The 15,087-nt window shown below is 40.1% G+C and overlaps 1 protein-coding gene and 1 long non-coding RNA gene across 2 annotated transcripts in view; one reads left to right on the forward strand and one right to left on the reverse strand.

The window, feature by feature from the left end:
• NEB (nebulin) overlaps positions 1-15,087 on the reverse strand; it is a 223,438-nt gene that overhangs the window by 35,396 nt on the left and 172,955 nt on the right. Inside the window, exons 106-117 of the mRNA XM_042994438.1 lie at positions 14,568-14,672; positions 13,832-13,936; positions 13,462-13,566; positions 10,785-10,889; positions 10,518-10,622; positions 9,796-9,900; positions 8,674-8,778; positions 7,260-7,364; positions 4,744-4,848; positions 4,257-4,364; positions 2,125-2,229; positions 370-474 (exon numbers count right to left, since the gene is read on the reverse strand). Of these exons, the coding sequence (XP_042850372.1) occupies positions 370-474; positions 2,125-2,229; positions 4,257-4,364; positions 4,744-4,848; positions 7,260-7,364; positions 8,674-8,778; positions 9,796-9,900; positions 10,518-10,622; positions 10,785-10,889; positions 13,462-13,566; positions 13,832-13,936; positions 14,568-14,672 (1,263 nt within the window). The remainder of the gene's footprint in view (positions 1-369; positions 475-2,124; positions 2,230-4,256; positions 4,365-4,743; positions 4,849-7,259; positions 7,365-8,673; positions 8,779-9,795; positions 9,901-10,517; positions 10,623-10,784; positions 10,890-13,461; positions 13,567-13,831; positions 13,937-14,567; positions 14,673-15,087) is intronic.
• On the forward strand, positions 388-13,560 carry LOC122240924. Its single transcript, XR_006220720.1, has 3 exons — positions 388-507; positions 5,705-5,929; positions 13,404-13,560. It is a non-coding gene; the product is annotated as an uncharacterized LOC122240924 (long non-coding RNA).

Consider the following 15,087-nt stretch of genomic DNA (forward strand, 5'->3'; position numbering starts at 1 on the left):
GGGCATTTGATTAAATTTGTAAGGGATCCTCCTTTGAAGGGCACTATGATGACTTGCTGCTGGAATGGGGGCAGAGGCTTCCTGGCCCCTCACTGCGTGCTGGGCTCCCCCTCTCCAGCCCCGTGGCCAGGACCAAGCCCTCCCAGCCTGCTCACCCCCAGTTTCCAACCCCACCTGCAGGAGACCAGGCTCCACGGCAGCGGCTCTGCTTCCTGTACTTGCCTTCCACCCCTCACACTGCCCCTCCCCCCATCCTTACTGGATCTCAAGTGAACTAGGCTGACACCCGCAACAGTGGCTATTATGAGTAGTCTTTCATTTTTTCTGCCTCAGGCATGTCATAGAGCCCAACCCTCTCTCCCATCTCACATCGCTCTGCTGCAGGGATGACTTGGCTGCCTGGATGAAGTCCGGTCGGTCAGGGGTCCACCTCCAGTGGGCTTTGTTGGCCTCATACAGTTTCTTGTAGTCCAGCTGTTTATAACAAGATGGAAATCAATCATTTTGGTCAGTGGACTGAATTCATAACCGCATGTGGCACAGAGGGACTCCTCTTACATTTCAACAGACAACATTATCACTGTTCTTTATGCAAGAGAGAGCCCCAATTAACATTTCTGTACAATTTATGCAACTAGTCAGCCATTTAAAAGGTCATCTTGTGGGACCATTTGGTCTCAAAATAGGGGCTAAAAATTTTAAAGGCCTCCAGGTGAAATAATCCTAAATCTATCTGCCAGTGCAGCTTTATCATCTTCAGAGTCAAGTGCCGTTAATTTCTAGCTAAACTCAGGCTTAATTGTCTTTTTAATTATTAAACTTATAGTATTTATTTCATGCCAGGCACTCTTCTAAGTGCTTCATAACTATGAACTCATTTTAATCTTTATAACAACCGCATGAAATTGACAGCTGAAGAACCGTGGAGAGGGCTAAACAACCTGCCCAAGGGGAGGCAGCTAGTAAATGGCAAAGCTGGGACTCGAACCTGCAGAGACTGGCTTTGGAGACACTTGCACACTTGCTAGACTTTCACCTGAGCTCGGCAGCTGGTGGCCTGGGGCCAAATCTGAGGTACAGGTGCTACATAATTTAATTTTTCCTTGGAAGAGCCCTCACTATCAGGCACATTTCTTTCCTCACTCTTTTTCTTTTTAGTCAAGGTACCTTTTGCACATAATAAAATCTGCATGCTTTTGACAGGGTTGCTTTTGGTGCTATTCTATGAGGTTTCCCCCCATGTTATTATGAAACTTTTCAAATATACAACAGAGCTGCAAGAATCTGAGAGAATACCCACCCATCCATACATGCCTGGATTCTACAATGTACATTTTACTGCATTTGCTTTTTCACACACCCATCCTGCTACCTATCGCTCAATCCAACCTCGGGACACCTACAATACCTTTTCTACAGCCAGCCCCTAAAGGTGTCCGCTGACCCTGATAAATATATGTTCCCTCTGGAACTAGTGGGCATTCATTGAGTTATTACAGTTTCATTATTTAACCATCTATATATCTTTTAAAAGTCAATACTCCTCTAAATGCACAAAAATGTTTCTGTGGTTGAGGCTTTAAGATGTCCCACCACAAAAAAAGTAAGGAGTCCGTGCAGGGAGATCTGAAAAGGAGAAAGGCCTAGGCCAACCTCTGATAGCCTCAAGTAATTGAAATGTGTGTGTGTGTGCGTGTGTGCGTGCACGTGTGTGTGTGTGTGTGTGTGTGTGTGTGCGCACGCATGCGTGGGTGTGCATGTGTTTTCCAGAAGAAGCAGGTTCTAGGATTCAAGGCAGGAGGAGGATACAGAGGGTGGAGGGAATGAAAGATGCTGAAACACTTATTTCAGAATAAAATCTCCTATTCTTCAGCCACCTAGCACACAGGCTGAGGGGCATGCCATCTGTCGTACAGGGTTAGGCCACCTGTGCTCTTCCCCGTCTCCTTTGTGACAACCAAAGGCAGCATTTAGATTCCAGCATCATTAATCACGCTGCTGGGGCCTAACTCTTGATCCAGACTCATTATAGCTCAGTCACCTGAAGAGATGTAAAAGGAGGTCATGTGTCCTGCAGAAGCTGATAAATCCCTCATTAGACTTAGGGAAGTTTCTGGAACTTACATTGGTGTTGACCTTGTAGGCATCCTTGGCTGCTTTGATATGAACAGCATCTGGCACAATGGTGCAGTTGGACTTATTTCTTTGGTAAACTTCTTTGTATTTCAGCTGTGGGAGGAAACACAGTGACAATGTTAATTTTTTTGGTGACCTAAGCATTTTAAAAAAATGACAAAAAATTAAAACCACGACTGTAATACATAATGCTTCTTAAGACAGAATAACCTGTTGTGAAGAAAGAATGTAGCCATGCACATTCCTGTCTCAGGTCTTAAAACTAGCTCCCCAGAATAGATGGAGTATGCTCACCAGGGTCACTGTAGGATTTATGTCCCCTAAGCTTGGCTGAAAGGGCCATGTGTGTTTTCCTTTCCCCAAATCAGAAAGTCCTGAGTTCAGCACATCTTGAAAACTGCTGATGGAAGAGAAAATCCCCCCACTAGCTTACCCAGATGTTGTTAGTCTTGCCCTCCTTCTGTGCCCCCACACTTCTGCCTTTTACCTCATTGTGTTGTAATTATGTGCTTACCAGTCTATTCTTCCATTAAGTTGAACCCCTTGAGGACAAAGATTGTGCACCAGTTTTGAAAAACGAAGGAACTGATGGGTGCTGTCCACTACCATAATTGCCAGAGCCACATCTAGCAAGTTGGGCGTGTGTGGGTTTGGATGGGAGAGAGAGAACGGGAAAGCTTAGCCTCTGTGGGCTCAACAGGTACTTGCCCATCCTGGGCCTGGCATTTCTAGCTTCACCCACTTCTGCTCCTCTTAAATCCAGGCTCTGGGACACCCTCGGGGTCTTCCCACTACTTGTTGCAGAGGACTTTGGGTTTTAGTGTTCAGCCTGAAGTCAAACTGTTCTAAGGAAGCCCCTTATATCATATGATTCGTGATATAAATCACGATCGTCTGCCACTTTGCCATAGACCTAGTAAATCAGTATTTTTAGGGAAAAATCCACATTTTTCATATCTCTGGTTATTGTTATAATCAGAAAGTTTGAGGGAATGGATACAGAAATGCTTCGTTTTTCTACAGTTAGAGGGAATGGACGGCTCCACACAGAGGATCTGATAGGTGTTTATGAACCAGTGATGTTCATGTTTGAAGTGCCAAAACTTATGTTCACATAAAAAACATTTTAAAAATGTTCTATACATTTCTGCCTTCATAAACAGTGCACTGGACGTAATTAACATTTTTCACGGCAACTCCGGGTCAGCAGTGTGAACACATTTATTTACCTACCAAAGAATTCCTGTGCACCAGCCATAGTCAAGGTTTTGGGGTAGGGATGAACTATTCTACAGTTGTCTTTACTATTCTTTCTTGTGCCCATATAGCCATGGAGTTCTTTAAAAATTTTAATCTATTTTTTAAACTAAAAGGTAGATAGCCTTCAACCACAGAATCTAGCTACATATCTGAAAATTTATTAATACAATTTCTCCTCAAATTCAGAGTGTTAGAATTTAATGGTTACCTTGTTCTTCTGGGTCAAGATAAAGCTTACAGAACATTAATAGCACACTGCGTTTATGGCACACTGCGTTTTTCAAAATGGCCTCAACAATGCCACAACCCCTACTGGCACCCCCTCCATGCTTCTCTGCAATGTGATCTTGCCATTTGTTTATCCAAGGTGGCACTTATCTCTTCATCCCTTGAATCTGGATATGCACCTTGCCTAGCAAAATATGGTGAAAGTGACTCTGTCAATTCTAAGAGTAGCCCTTACCTGGTCTGGAAGTTTCTATCCCAGGCTCTTGGAACCCTTCTGTGCTTTGACATGTACAAACCACATGGAAAGGACACATACAAGGGTTCCTGTCTATGCAACAGTTCAGCTCTTAGCCCATAGCCATCCTCAGCTGCCAGCTATGTGAGTGAGCCATCCTAGATGTCCTGGCCCACCTGGGCTTCAGCTGCCTGCCAACAGCACATGATGGAGAGGGTCCACTCATCTGTGCCCAATTAGTTCACAGAATCATGAGCAAAAAAAGATGATTCTTGTTTCAAGCCACTGAATTTTAGGATGATTGCTACACAGGAATAGATAACTGGAAAAGGGTTTATTATATCATGTTAGCAAGAGCCCAAGATAACAGGTGCTGCAAAGCCATTCTTGTACTTACATCACTGACTTCATCTTTGACCTTTCTGACATGCAGCAACATGGGTGTGTCGTGGATTGTGGTGTAGCCTCTGGGTTTGGCCTTGTTGTATTCCAATTTATAAAGTATCTGAAGGAGAAGTGAAAGCAGAAGGAGACAATATGGTACATCTCAATTTATAATACAATGTAATATAAAACATAGACACAATTTTTTTTGGATTTTTTTAGTGTACATAAAGGAAAGACAATTCTATAAACTCAACAGGTAATTTCATGCTTTCTGCAAAAGCTCCACTGCCTCTAAAATGGTGTGTCTGCCGATTTAGTTGAAATAATTCTTTATTACAAAAGAAGAGTTGTAAGCATACCAGGACATTTAACATCCCCGTCTCCCTCCCACTAAATGGCAGTAGAATCTTCCAGATGTTGTGACAATCAAAAATGTCTCTCCGTATTTGCAAATGCTCCCTGACTTTGAGAATCCATTCAGTGTTTCTTGCACTTACATCACTAATTTGTTTGTTGACTTTGGTAGTACGCAGGTGTTCTGGAGTATCCACAACTGAGGTAAATTTGTCCTTTGATTTTTCATAGTCTTTCCTGTACTTGATCTAAGTTGTAGAAGAGAAGAACAAGTTAACTTGAAGTAGAATCAAGGGCTTTAACGATCTAATTTTCTTCTTGAGAGAGTCCCACAGCAAATCGTAGGATTAATACATAAGTCACAGATGTGGGGAATGTGGGGCATGGTGTCATACTTTCTCTCTTAATCCTAACAGAAATGTTTAATGTAAGTCCATATTTGATAGTGACAGTGTAATGGAGTAGCAAATAATAAGTGACATTTTCTATATTTGCATACATGTGGAAACTCAGGCCCAGAGAGGTTAAAAGACTGAACTAAGGGACACATACAGAGTGAATCTCAGGTCCAGGACTGGACCCTTGTTCTCTGGACTCTGACAGGTAATGATTACTTACAATACGCTGCATCAAATATGTATAATGTCTTAAGGCATGTATCCATATCAAAGATGAAACAGATATCAAATAAAAAAGGAGTATACATGGTATAAAGTACTTATCATTTTTAAGAAGACACTCACTTTCGTAATTTCCAAGTCACAGGTTGTTTTCATGCACATAAGCTGTTTAAAGCAGTTACAGATACAGAAAGCACAACATAATTTCATGCACAACTATCTGCTGATCACATCAGGCAGGACACAGGAAAAGGTTCAGGAAAACCGGATTTTCTATGTAGACCTCATCCCCTTCATTTCACGTATTGATTTGGTGTCAAATGTAAGTGATAAAATGAGTTTCTAATACAAAAGACTGATTAAAAATTGTGTTTTTTGGGGGGAACAATGGCATTTTACTAATATTATATCTGGTAGTTAAGCAAAATTATCACTGTTTTTTGTTTTTTGTCTTTTGTTTCGCTGCTTCAAATGTACCTCTCAGCATGTGATGGAAAAGTGGTGATGTGAGCTTCAACTGACCTTGTGGGAAGGCAATGTCACCAGAAACATCACTAACACGTGTGTGTGTGTGAGGACAGATATGTTGGAAATAACCTAGCAAATCAGCATCAAACGAGAGGCCATAAACGTGTGCAAGATTCAGAGAGCTGCCCTGCGGTCTTCATCCCTCCCAAATGGTACAGTTGTAGTGATCACTGAACAACAGGTATTAGATGATGAAAATATTATTCATATATTTTAGAAGCCATTGAATCTACTTAATCTCCTTAATCCATAAGGAACCCATTTCTTTTTTTTTTTTAATTTTTTTTTAAGTTTATTTATTTTTGAAAGAGAGAGAGACAGAGCATGAACGGGGGAGGGTCAGAGAGAGAGGGAGACACAGAATCGGAAGCAGGCTCCAGGCTCTGAGCTGTTAGCACAGAGCCCGACGCGGGGCTCGAACTCACAGACTGCGAGATCGTGACCTGAGCTGAAGTCAGACGCTTAACCGACTGAGCCACCCAGGCGCCCCAGGAACCCATTTCTTGGGGAAAATATTTTAAAAATTGAAATTAAAGTTATACCAATTTAGAAATAAAATTTAAAAAAGTCTCGGTTAATCTTACTAGGAGTTACTAGATGATGTACAGATGATGACTGCTGCATCATCACTCTTGGCCAAGCCAGAGTTCATTTATAAAGAGTGAATATTTATGCAGCGTAATCACACGAAACCAGTTTGGGCAGGGAGCCGGGGAAGGCAATCAAGGGAAGGGTAAAAGTGAACGCCTTCAAGGCCTCTCAATCTCTTCTTCACATCATTATCAAATGTTACCTGGCTCCACATGAGTGTGTTGTAGAGGGCAGTCAACATATCTGGACGCAGAATTTCATTACATCCTTGTTTCAGAAGCATCTTGGCACTAGATTTATATTTTCTCTGTTCATGCAAAGAGCAGTGAAGCACAGAAGAGACTTATGAAGACAGAAAAGAACACGGCTCTATATCCCAATCACTTCTGAGTGAAGAGATGTAGGCACGCACACTTTATGTACTCAAATATACATGTGGGTGAAGACACTAAACCCATTATACTGCCAAGTAGAACGACTGCAATACTCTCAGTTGAGCATCCGCAGTCCTTGTGAATGGGAGGTAAGATAGCTCATTCCGCTAGCATTGCCTTACAGGAAAAGAAGACATTGTTGGAGTAGAAAACTCCATGACGATGTTTCCTTCCGTGAATTTTTGTCTTTGTTTTTGCTTTTGCAACTCAATTTGCAGCTTACAATTAGACCCCCCAGAAAAATAAAGGTGAGGGGCCCCAGCTTTTCTTTTTATCTTCACCACAGCATATGTGAGGACACAGAGCATGGACTGGCACACTCAAACAGCTCATGGGCTCTTTGGGTGGCTAGACAGATATTTGAAACAGAACATCCCAATATCATAGGCAGAACCTATGACATCCTTGCAGCAGACGGAACGACATCTCATGAGAAATCTGGAGCACAGTCCTGCCTGGGCTGTCCAGCCAGCCCCATCACAGTACCTGACTTATCTGGTCGCCTGCGATCTTAGCCAGCAGATGTCTAGGCTCATCGACTACCAGATGGTATTTATCTTTCCGCTGCTCATAATCAGCTCTGTATTTTTTCTGCTCAAACATCATATCAAATTATAGCAAGAGTACAACTTCAAGGCTACACAGAAATGTCCCCAGATAAACACTCCAGAGAACCAGAAATAGGTCATTTCTAGAGGTGGGCTCCTAAGGCATCCAGGGTAGTAACAACATGGAGGCAAAGAGAGTCAAGTGAAGATCACCTAGAGAAGGCTGGGGCTTGGGATAGATATGACTGATGACACCAAAATTGGACTACCTTGTGCGTAAACATCTCCCATCTTTAAATATGATGCCATTAGCAATGCTAGGTTTTGTGGCATCTTAAGTAAGGCACTGATGAACTACAGGTTTACTATCTAAGGCTGTGAGAATCAAAAAAGCATATTCATGGGCAAATTCTACCAGTCTTCTAATGGTAGTGAATTTGATTATAAAAGAGACCCTGGAAATCTTTTGCAAATTATGAAAACAGAAAGAAAATATATCAATACTGTCTTCCTAGGAAGCTATTGCAGTAATTCTTCAGTCATCTTGCCTGGAAATCTACTGAAAATAAACGATATCAAGTTTAAAAATAACAGAAACAACACAAGATTCATATATTGAAATAAATATACTATTGGCTACATTTTCATTGTTAGATACATTTTACTAATTTTCTAAAATTGTTTTTTAATTTACATAAATCCATGGAAAATCCAAAGATAGGAAATTAAATATAAAGCCATCCAAACATAAGTTAATTCATAGCTTGCTCATTTTTGGCCATTTTAAGCTAAATTTAAATTATTGCTACAACAGTTCCAGAAAAGATTTGGGTGCAAATGGATACTTCTCTGCACCAATATGAGTAACAAATGGCACTACATTTGAATGCATGAATCACAACTATCCCTTTAGGGGTAGTTATTTCAACCACTGCCATTTCTGTGCCTTGGTAAGGGACTCCAAATGAACCTTGAGCTTCTGGGTCTCCCAATGCTCCACAATATCATTTTTAAAGGAGTTCAGCTGTTAGTCAACAAAATCCTTGACCTCCTTCCTCTTGTCACCTAAAGGGCTGTGCTGCCCTATGCTAGTGTGAACAGAGGCAATGATGGCTGTGGGACCCTTACACCACTCTGGACAGTCCCTTCACTTGTTTTATTTACTGGACAGTTTCTTCCCTCTGCTTTTGGCAGAGCCCATCAGATGGTGACATTATAAGAGCCCAAATCTTTATCTTGAATCAATATTTAAATTGACTTTCCTGTCATTTTATGTATTGGGCTTCAATCAAATAACTCTATAGACTTCTTAAGGGAACAGAATAGGTTGAACTAGATAATGTCATACATACCTCATTCATCAATTGAGTCGCATACTTGAAATGCTTATTGATTGGACAATCTGCTTCATACTTGAAATCTGACTTTGTCCTTTCAAATACCTCTTTATACTTATACTAGAGAAAACAGAACATGGTTACTTGATAGCAGGCTGTGATTACCTTAAGAACAAGACGTGTCATTTATTTTATCATACAACCGAGACAATTTATTCAGTGGAGGCTAACAAGCAGTTACTGAACACTTACTTTGTCTCCTAAGGCAATGAAAAGTATACCCACATGGAAACCCTAAACACTAGCCCCACAAGACATACTTTATTGAATGGATGTCAAACCCATCTTCCATTCTAGGCAAAAATACAAATTAGTTTCTTCTTTGTTTCTATATATTATACTGATTATTATTTTATTTTGTTTTACTCCAGGTGAACTTGAGGGCATTTTTAATCCATTAATTTGAAATGATTTTCCAGTAATTAATCAGATAATCATAATACTTTAAAGCAGAGGTGAGCTAACATCTAAATCACCATCTGTTTTAAAATGACCCCATGAACTAAAAATATTTTTTTTAAATAATTTTAGGGAATTATAACAAAGACTATGTGACAGAACATGGTCCACAACATCTAAAATATTTACTATCTGGCACTTTTCAGAAAAATTTGTTGACTCCTATTTTAGAATTCAGAGGAAGCTAGTCCAACTGCTTTATTTTGTAAATAGGAAAATGAGGACAGAAAAACCAAGTTATTTGCTTTAAGTCACACATCAGATTTGTGGATTAAAATAACCCCACTTTATATTTGCTAACATATCAACTCTAACAAGGTAAGTCACTCAGAGACACAGTAATAGGGACGGAATTCTGAAAGAGCCATGAGGAGTTATACTGAGATGACTTTTTATCAAATTCAAATAAATGATACAAATAAATGGCGACTACAGTCAGTGAAGTCAGTACGAAGAAACTTCCCAAGCAGAGTGAACAATTCAGTATGCACTCTAGCTATAGGGTCTAGAAACAGAACAGGGATGGACATATGAAAAGTTGTTTCTTCGGTATTAATTCTCTCTGTGGGCACTGGAATATGTTACATGCAGGTGGCTCTTATACTTGAGTAGACATACCTTGCTATAGAGAGTCTTGTTCTTTTCAGCCAGAGTGAAGTCAGGGGTATCATAGGCATAGCAACCAATGCCCTTAAGCCAGGTCAGATCTTCTTTATATTTTACCTGGGAGAAGAACATCATCAAAGAATTTTACGAACCCGTCTCCAAACAGTAGTAGGTTACAGTCAATACAGGTAGGCCAAATAGCAGCTCTGACTGCTGACGTATATTCAAGGATTAAGGCAATTATTTAACAGAAGTTTCTACTAATACTGATTTTTGCTCATTTTATGGTGTACTGTTCTACATGGAGATTTTATTTTTTAATACTAATTAAAGCGGTTCAAATTAAATGGGCATATTTTCCTAGAAAGTATATTACCTCAGCAGCTGTATTTTCAGAGAGAGAGCTGAAATTTATTTCCAGATGAGCATTGTTATGTGTCTTCATTGATTCATGAAGTTGTTCATCAAAAGATCAAAAATACGCTATTTCTTAAATGAAGCATATCACTTCCAGTCATGTAATATGATATTATGCAGGTAGGTTTATAAATTTGAATATAGATTTCTCTCTCCTAAGTTAAAGTTCAGTTATTTAGCAAGGAGTTTTAGGATTTAAACATCCATACAGAAGATCTAAAATCTAGCCAAGTGTTCAATTTTTATTCAGTGTTTAATTTTATAAGTCACACGGGAATATGAATTTATATATAAAAACAGAAGATTTTAAAACTCACATCACTGACTGCATCAGTAACTGCCCGATGGTGGAAATGCTCTGGGCGATCAGGAATGGACCTCCAGATCCCCAACTGACTCATGTAGTTCTCCTTGTATTTCACCTATGGTAAAAGCACGAAGACAGCTATAAAGTCTTACCCAACTTTAATGTAAAAAAAGTCTATTTTTCTCTAGAGAGTTTTAGGAAAGGAAGAATACTTAAAAAAAAAAAAAAAGGTGGTAGATTACTAAGCCCAACACAAGTAGAAATAGTAGGGACATACTTTACTAATGTCATCTGTGACTTTGCGATGATAAACAATGTCCAGAGCATCCTTCACAGTGTGGTATTTTCCTTTGGTCTTTTGAAATGTTTCTTTGTAGCGTAGCTGGAAAGAGAAAAAGCACACAGATTGTAAAAACAAAGAAACAAACAAACAAACAAAAAAACTACCAAATTAAATAATTGAGTTCTTTTCAGCTTGAACTCTCTTGAGTCTTCTCTCTTGAATAAATTTAGGAGAGATTAAAAAGCTCATTTTCACATCCTGGAAGAGAAAAAGGACATTGGGAAAAAAAAATTGTGAAACCTGAATATAGAGTTTAGTTAATGATAACATATCAATATGAATTCATTGGTTGTGACAAATGTACAATGGTAATGTAAGGCATTAATTAACACGGGAGGAAAATGGATGTAGGGTATATGGGAACTCTCTGTACTATCACTGCAACTTTTCTGTAAATCTAAAACTACTTAAGAAGTTTATTTAAATCTGAAACAAACAAAAAGCTAATTTGGAGGAGGAAAAAAGAAAACAGCCTTGTTGAGCCCAAGACTTACTAATGTATGTGGAAAGAGGAGAAAGATTTAGTTTCTCTTAGTATTAAAATGCCTTCTCCATGAGGCAGTCTTAAAATTTTATTTTATAATCTTGATCTTTGTGGTATAATCTTGATCTTTGTGCTATATTATAATCTTGATCTGTCAACATCTCTTGACTTAAATCTAAGAATATCACACAAGATTCATCCCATTTACACAAGATGGGTACTTCTCTGAGTAGTCTGTTTTCAATCTCAAGTAAGTGTTTTCTTTTGGGGTAGCTGAGCAAATACGTAATTGAAGATGACTTTTCTCCTGACATGGTAACTTTAGTTTTCAGATCTTATAAAATTGCTTAGCTCTACTTGCGGGGACAGCCACCTATACATAAGCCAAACTCAATGCCAGATACAACCCTGGTTACACTGGACTGTCTTAAAGGTTAGAGTTATCAGCATTGGTATGAGAAAGTTCTAGGGGTGGGCTGTCCATTTGGGGCATAATGAGCCCCGGGGGCCAATTTCACTGTGCGACCACTCCCAGAGAGTGGTGATGTAGAGTAGGTTTGTTCAAATTCATATTCAACAGCTAACATTGAAGTGATAAAGATGAGGATGTCACAAGACGACTAAAAATACCCTAGGGGATAGATTTTGAGGGTAGTATATGACTTTCTTAGCTTATATTTTAAGCAAAATGTTCTGCCCCTGGACCCCTAGAGTGTAAAACCAGTGCCTTGGTATGTTGGTACGCTGCAGGGCTGAGCAACACCTAGACCACTTCTATGGGCATTTTACCTTTAGTGAAGAGCATGCTAATTACTTTGGATGTTTTAGGAGATGCTGGCATTAGATGCTCAGCCCATTTATCGGGCCATTGGATCTTGTGCAACTGTACACCAGGGGTGGGACCTGAGGTATCCCAAAGGGTCAGGAGCCAAGGGGCTAGTCCAGTTAGCAAACTCCTTTCAGCTCTAAACGAACTGAGATATTGTTTCAATTTGCTGTATCCTTTCACATTTCTGTTTAGAGATCACTGTAATGACTTTAAGATGCCTTGAAATCCTAGAGCAATATTCTTTCTTTTTTAAATTTTTTTTTAACGTTTATTTTTGAGACAGAGAGAGACAGAGCATGAACAGGGGAGGGTCAGAGAGAGGGAGACACAGAACCTGAAACAGGCTCCAGGCTCTGAGCTGTCAGCACAGAGCCTGACGTGGGGCTCGAACTCACGGACCGCGAGATCATGACCTGAGGCGAAGTCGGCTGCTTAACCGACTGAGCCACCCAGGCGCCCCTAGAGCAATATTCTTAAATTGAGGGCTTATAGGGTTGCTTGAGATTTTGCCTGAGTTTATGTCCCAATATACCCAATCCTCCAGGATTCTGGTTCTGGTAATGGGTGCAATGCATTTGCAGATGGGCTCTGAGATACAAAACTGATAAGAACTGGTTACCTACGTTGAGCTGATTAATTTCCTATCTTTATTAACAGGTAATCCCATTACCATTAAAAGCTAGTCACGTCCTTGATCATGTGGCATGGGAAATGAAAATCTGTCCTAATTCTAATGAATGTGTCATTCTCATGACTTAGGTGGTCAAGAGAAGAAAGGGAACAAACGTTTTCTGAGTGTCAACTAAGAGCCCAGCACTGCACCAGGAATATTATGTACATTATCTTGTTTTGTCTAATTATCCTCATTTCACATATAAGAAAACAGAGTCTCAGAGAAACTAAGTAAATAACAGAGTCATACAGCGGGCAAGTGACAGCAACAGGATTTGACACCATGTTTGGCTGATTCCAAGACCATGACGCTATGGACAAGTAACAATTAGTTGTCAAATATCCCTGAAAATGCTACCAGAGAATTATTAGAAAAGGTCATAGTTTTGTCCAGAAGGGCAAGGAGAAGAACAACGGGCTTTTAGCATCTCTCAGCATTATTCTTAAGTACTGTGCCTGACTGATACTAGTTATGCCCTTTTGTGGTTTCAGTGTTGTTGTTCTCATGACCCATGTTGTGGGCCAGGTCTTTGAAGTATGGATGACTGTAATATCTTCTGTTTCTTAGGTATGATGACCTGGGCTGTCCCTGTCATAACAGAAGAAAAGAAGAAAGGGATGCATACATCACTGGCATTCCAGTAGGCCTTCTTGGCTCTGATGAGGATTGGCGTATCTGGAACGGGGGTGTACTTGTCCTTCATCTTTTCATACTGAATCTTGTACTTGTTCTAAGACATAAAGATGGAAAAAAGAGACAAATGTAAGTTCAAGTGTTTTTATCCTTCCCAGTTCATAACCACATCACAGATCCAGCCTAGAAACATGCTGTATCAGGCTCAGTAAGAGAATAGCTTACCTTCCATGTTTTAATGCTGCTGAGCACGATTATAGAAGTGTGCTCTCTGATCAGAGGCAGCAAGTGAAGGTTTTAAGGGAATACTTTTTTTTTTTTTCTTTAACCCAGTGCACTTTGGTGCCAAATTCCCAACTTACCTCACTGACCAAGTCCTTTACGTCTTTAGCGTGCTTCAAGGCTTTAGTCTGGTTTCCAGCATGGTGATGGGGTCTTTCTTTGGTGGCAAGTTCAACATACAGATACTAATCAGAGAATAGGGATCAGATGTGATAGAGATAAAACATTCATTATTTAGTATCCAGTTATTTTCACTCATTTCTACCCACTAAATGGGAGGGCCATGTCTACCTATTGTTGTCCTGGTTTTTTATTTATCATATGTATTTCTGTTCTTTTATTTCTGTGTTTCACATTTGGAAATATGTGTACAACATGATAGTTACCTAATACCCTTACTGTTGGGTGTGGCCCAATCTAAATCCCCGTGATAAAGAATGCCAAGGGGAGAATGAGAAGGTTCTGGCAAAGCCCTCAACACATTCTTTCCCCATTTTCATCTGAATGCATACACTGTGGTTTCATTTGTCATGAACATCAGATAGGTCCTACTGAATGAATCAAGCAGTTTAGTCCATAGATCACTCATCCAATAACAGAAGTTGCATAGAACTTAGAAAAGTAGACATGGGATTACTTGTTTATGTAAAACACAACCACAGTTATGATGGCCCAAAAGAAAACTACTTCTTGAAGTTAAGGGCCATTAGGCTTTATCAAGGACAACCAAGTGTGAGGGGCTGCACTGACCTGGAGTGGTCAGCCACACATAACCACCCCCACGTGCTGCCAGCGCTGTAGGTTTATGAATCTTACCTGACTCTGAAGCTTCTGTCCTCGCTTGGCTCTTAAAAGATCAGGTGTATCAGGAACTGAGGTGAAGATAGACTTCTGCTTTTTGCCTGCAGCTCTGTACACCAGCTGGACATAAAAGTCATTACCGTTATTTCTGCTTCATTGACACATTATGTTCTCTGCTGAGAGATGCCTTTACTACCTACTTCATAAAGAAATCAGGGCCTGCCCCACTGCAACAATCTCAGTTTCTGCCCAATAAACCAATAATTTACTTACCTCCCTAGCCCTCCTTTTCTTTTTCCCTCGTATCAAAATAAGACATTCTACAACCTGCTCAATATTCAAGCCTCCTACTGTGTTCTTGGTCCTATGCTCGCCTGTTCCATTCTAGAAGCCTGTGCTAGCAATTAATTATACCCTTCCCCTCTACACCTTCAACCTTCCTGTTTCTCCAGCCCTCCCCCTTCATCTGCTAACAAATTCCAGTCCCTTCCCTTTCACTAAGCCTTTTCCAATCTCTACTGATGACCTTGTTTCT

The sequence above is a fragment of the Panthera tigris genome, chromosome C1 (genome assembly GCF_018350195.1).
Source record: "Panthera tigris isolate Pti1 chromosome C1, P.tigris_Pti1_mat1.1, whole genome shotgun sequence".
Lineage (NCBI taxonomy): Eukaryota > Metazoa > Chordata > Mammalia > Carnivora > Felidae > Panthera > Panthera tigris.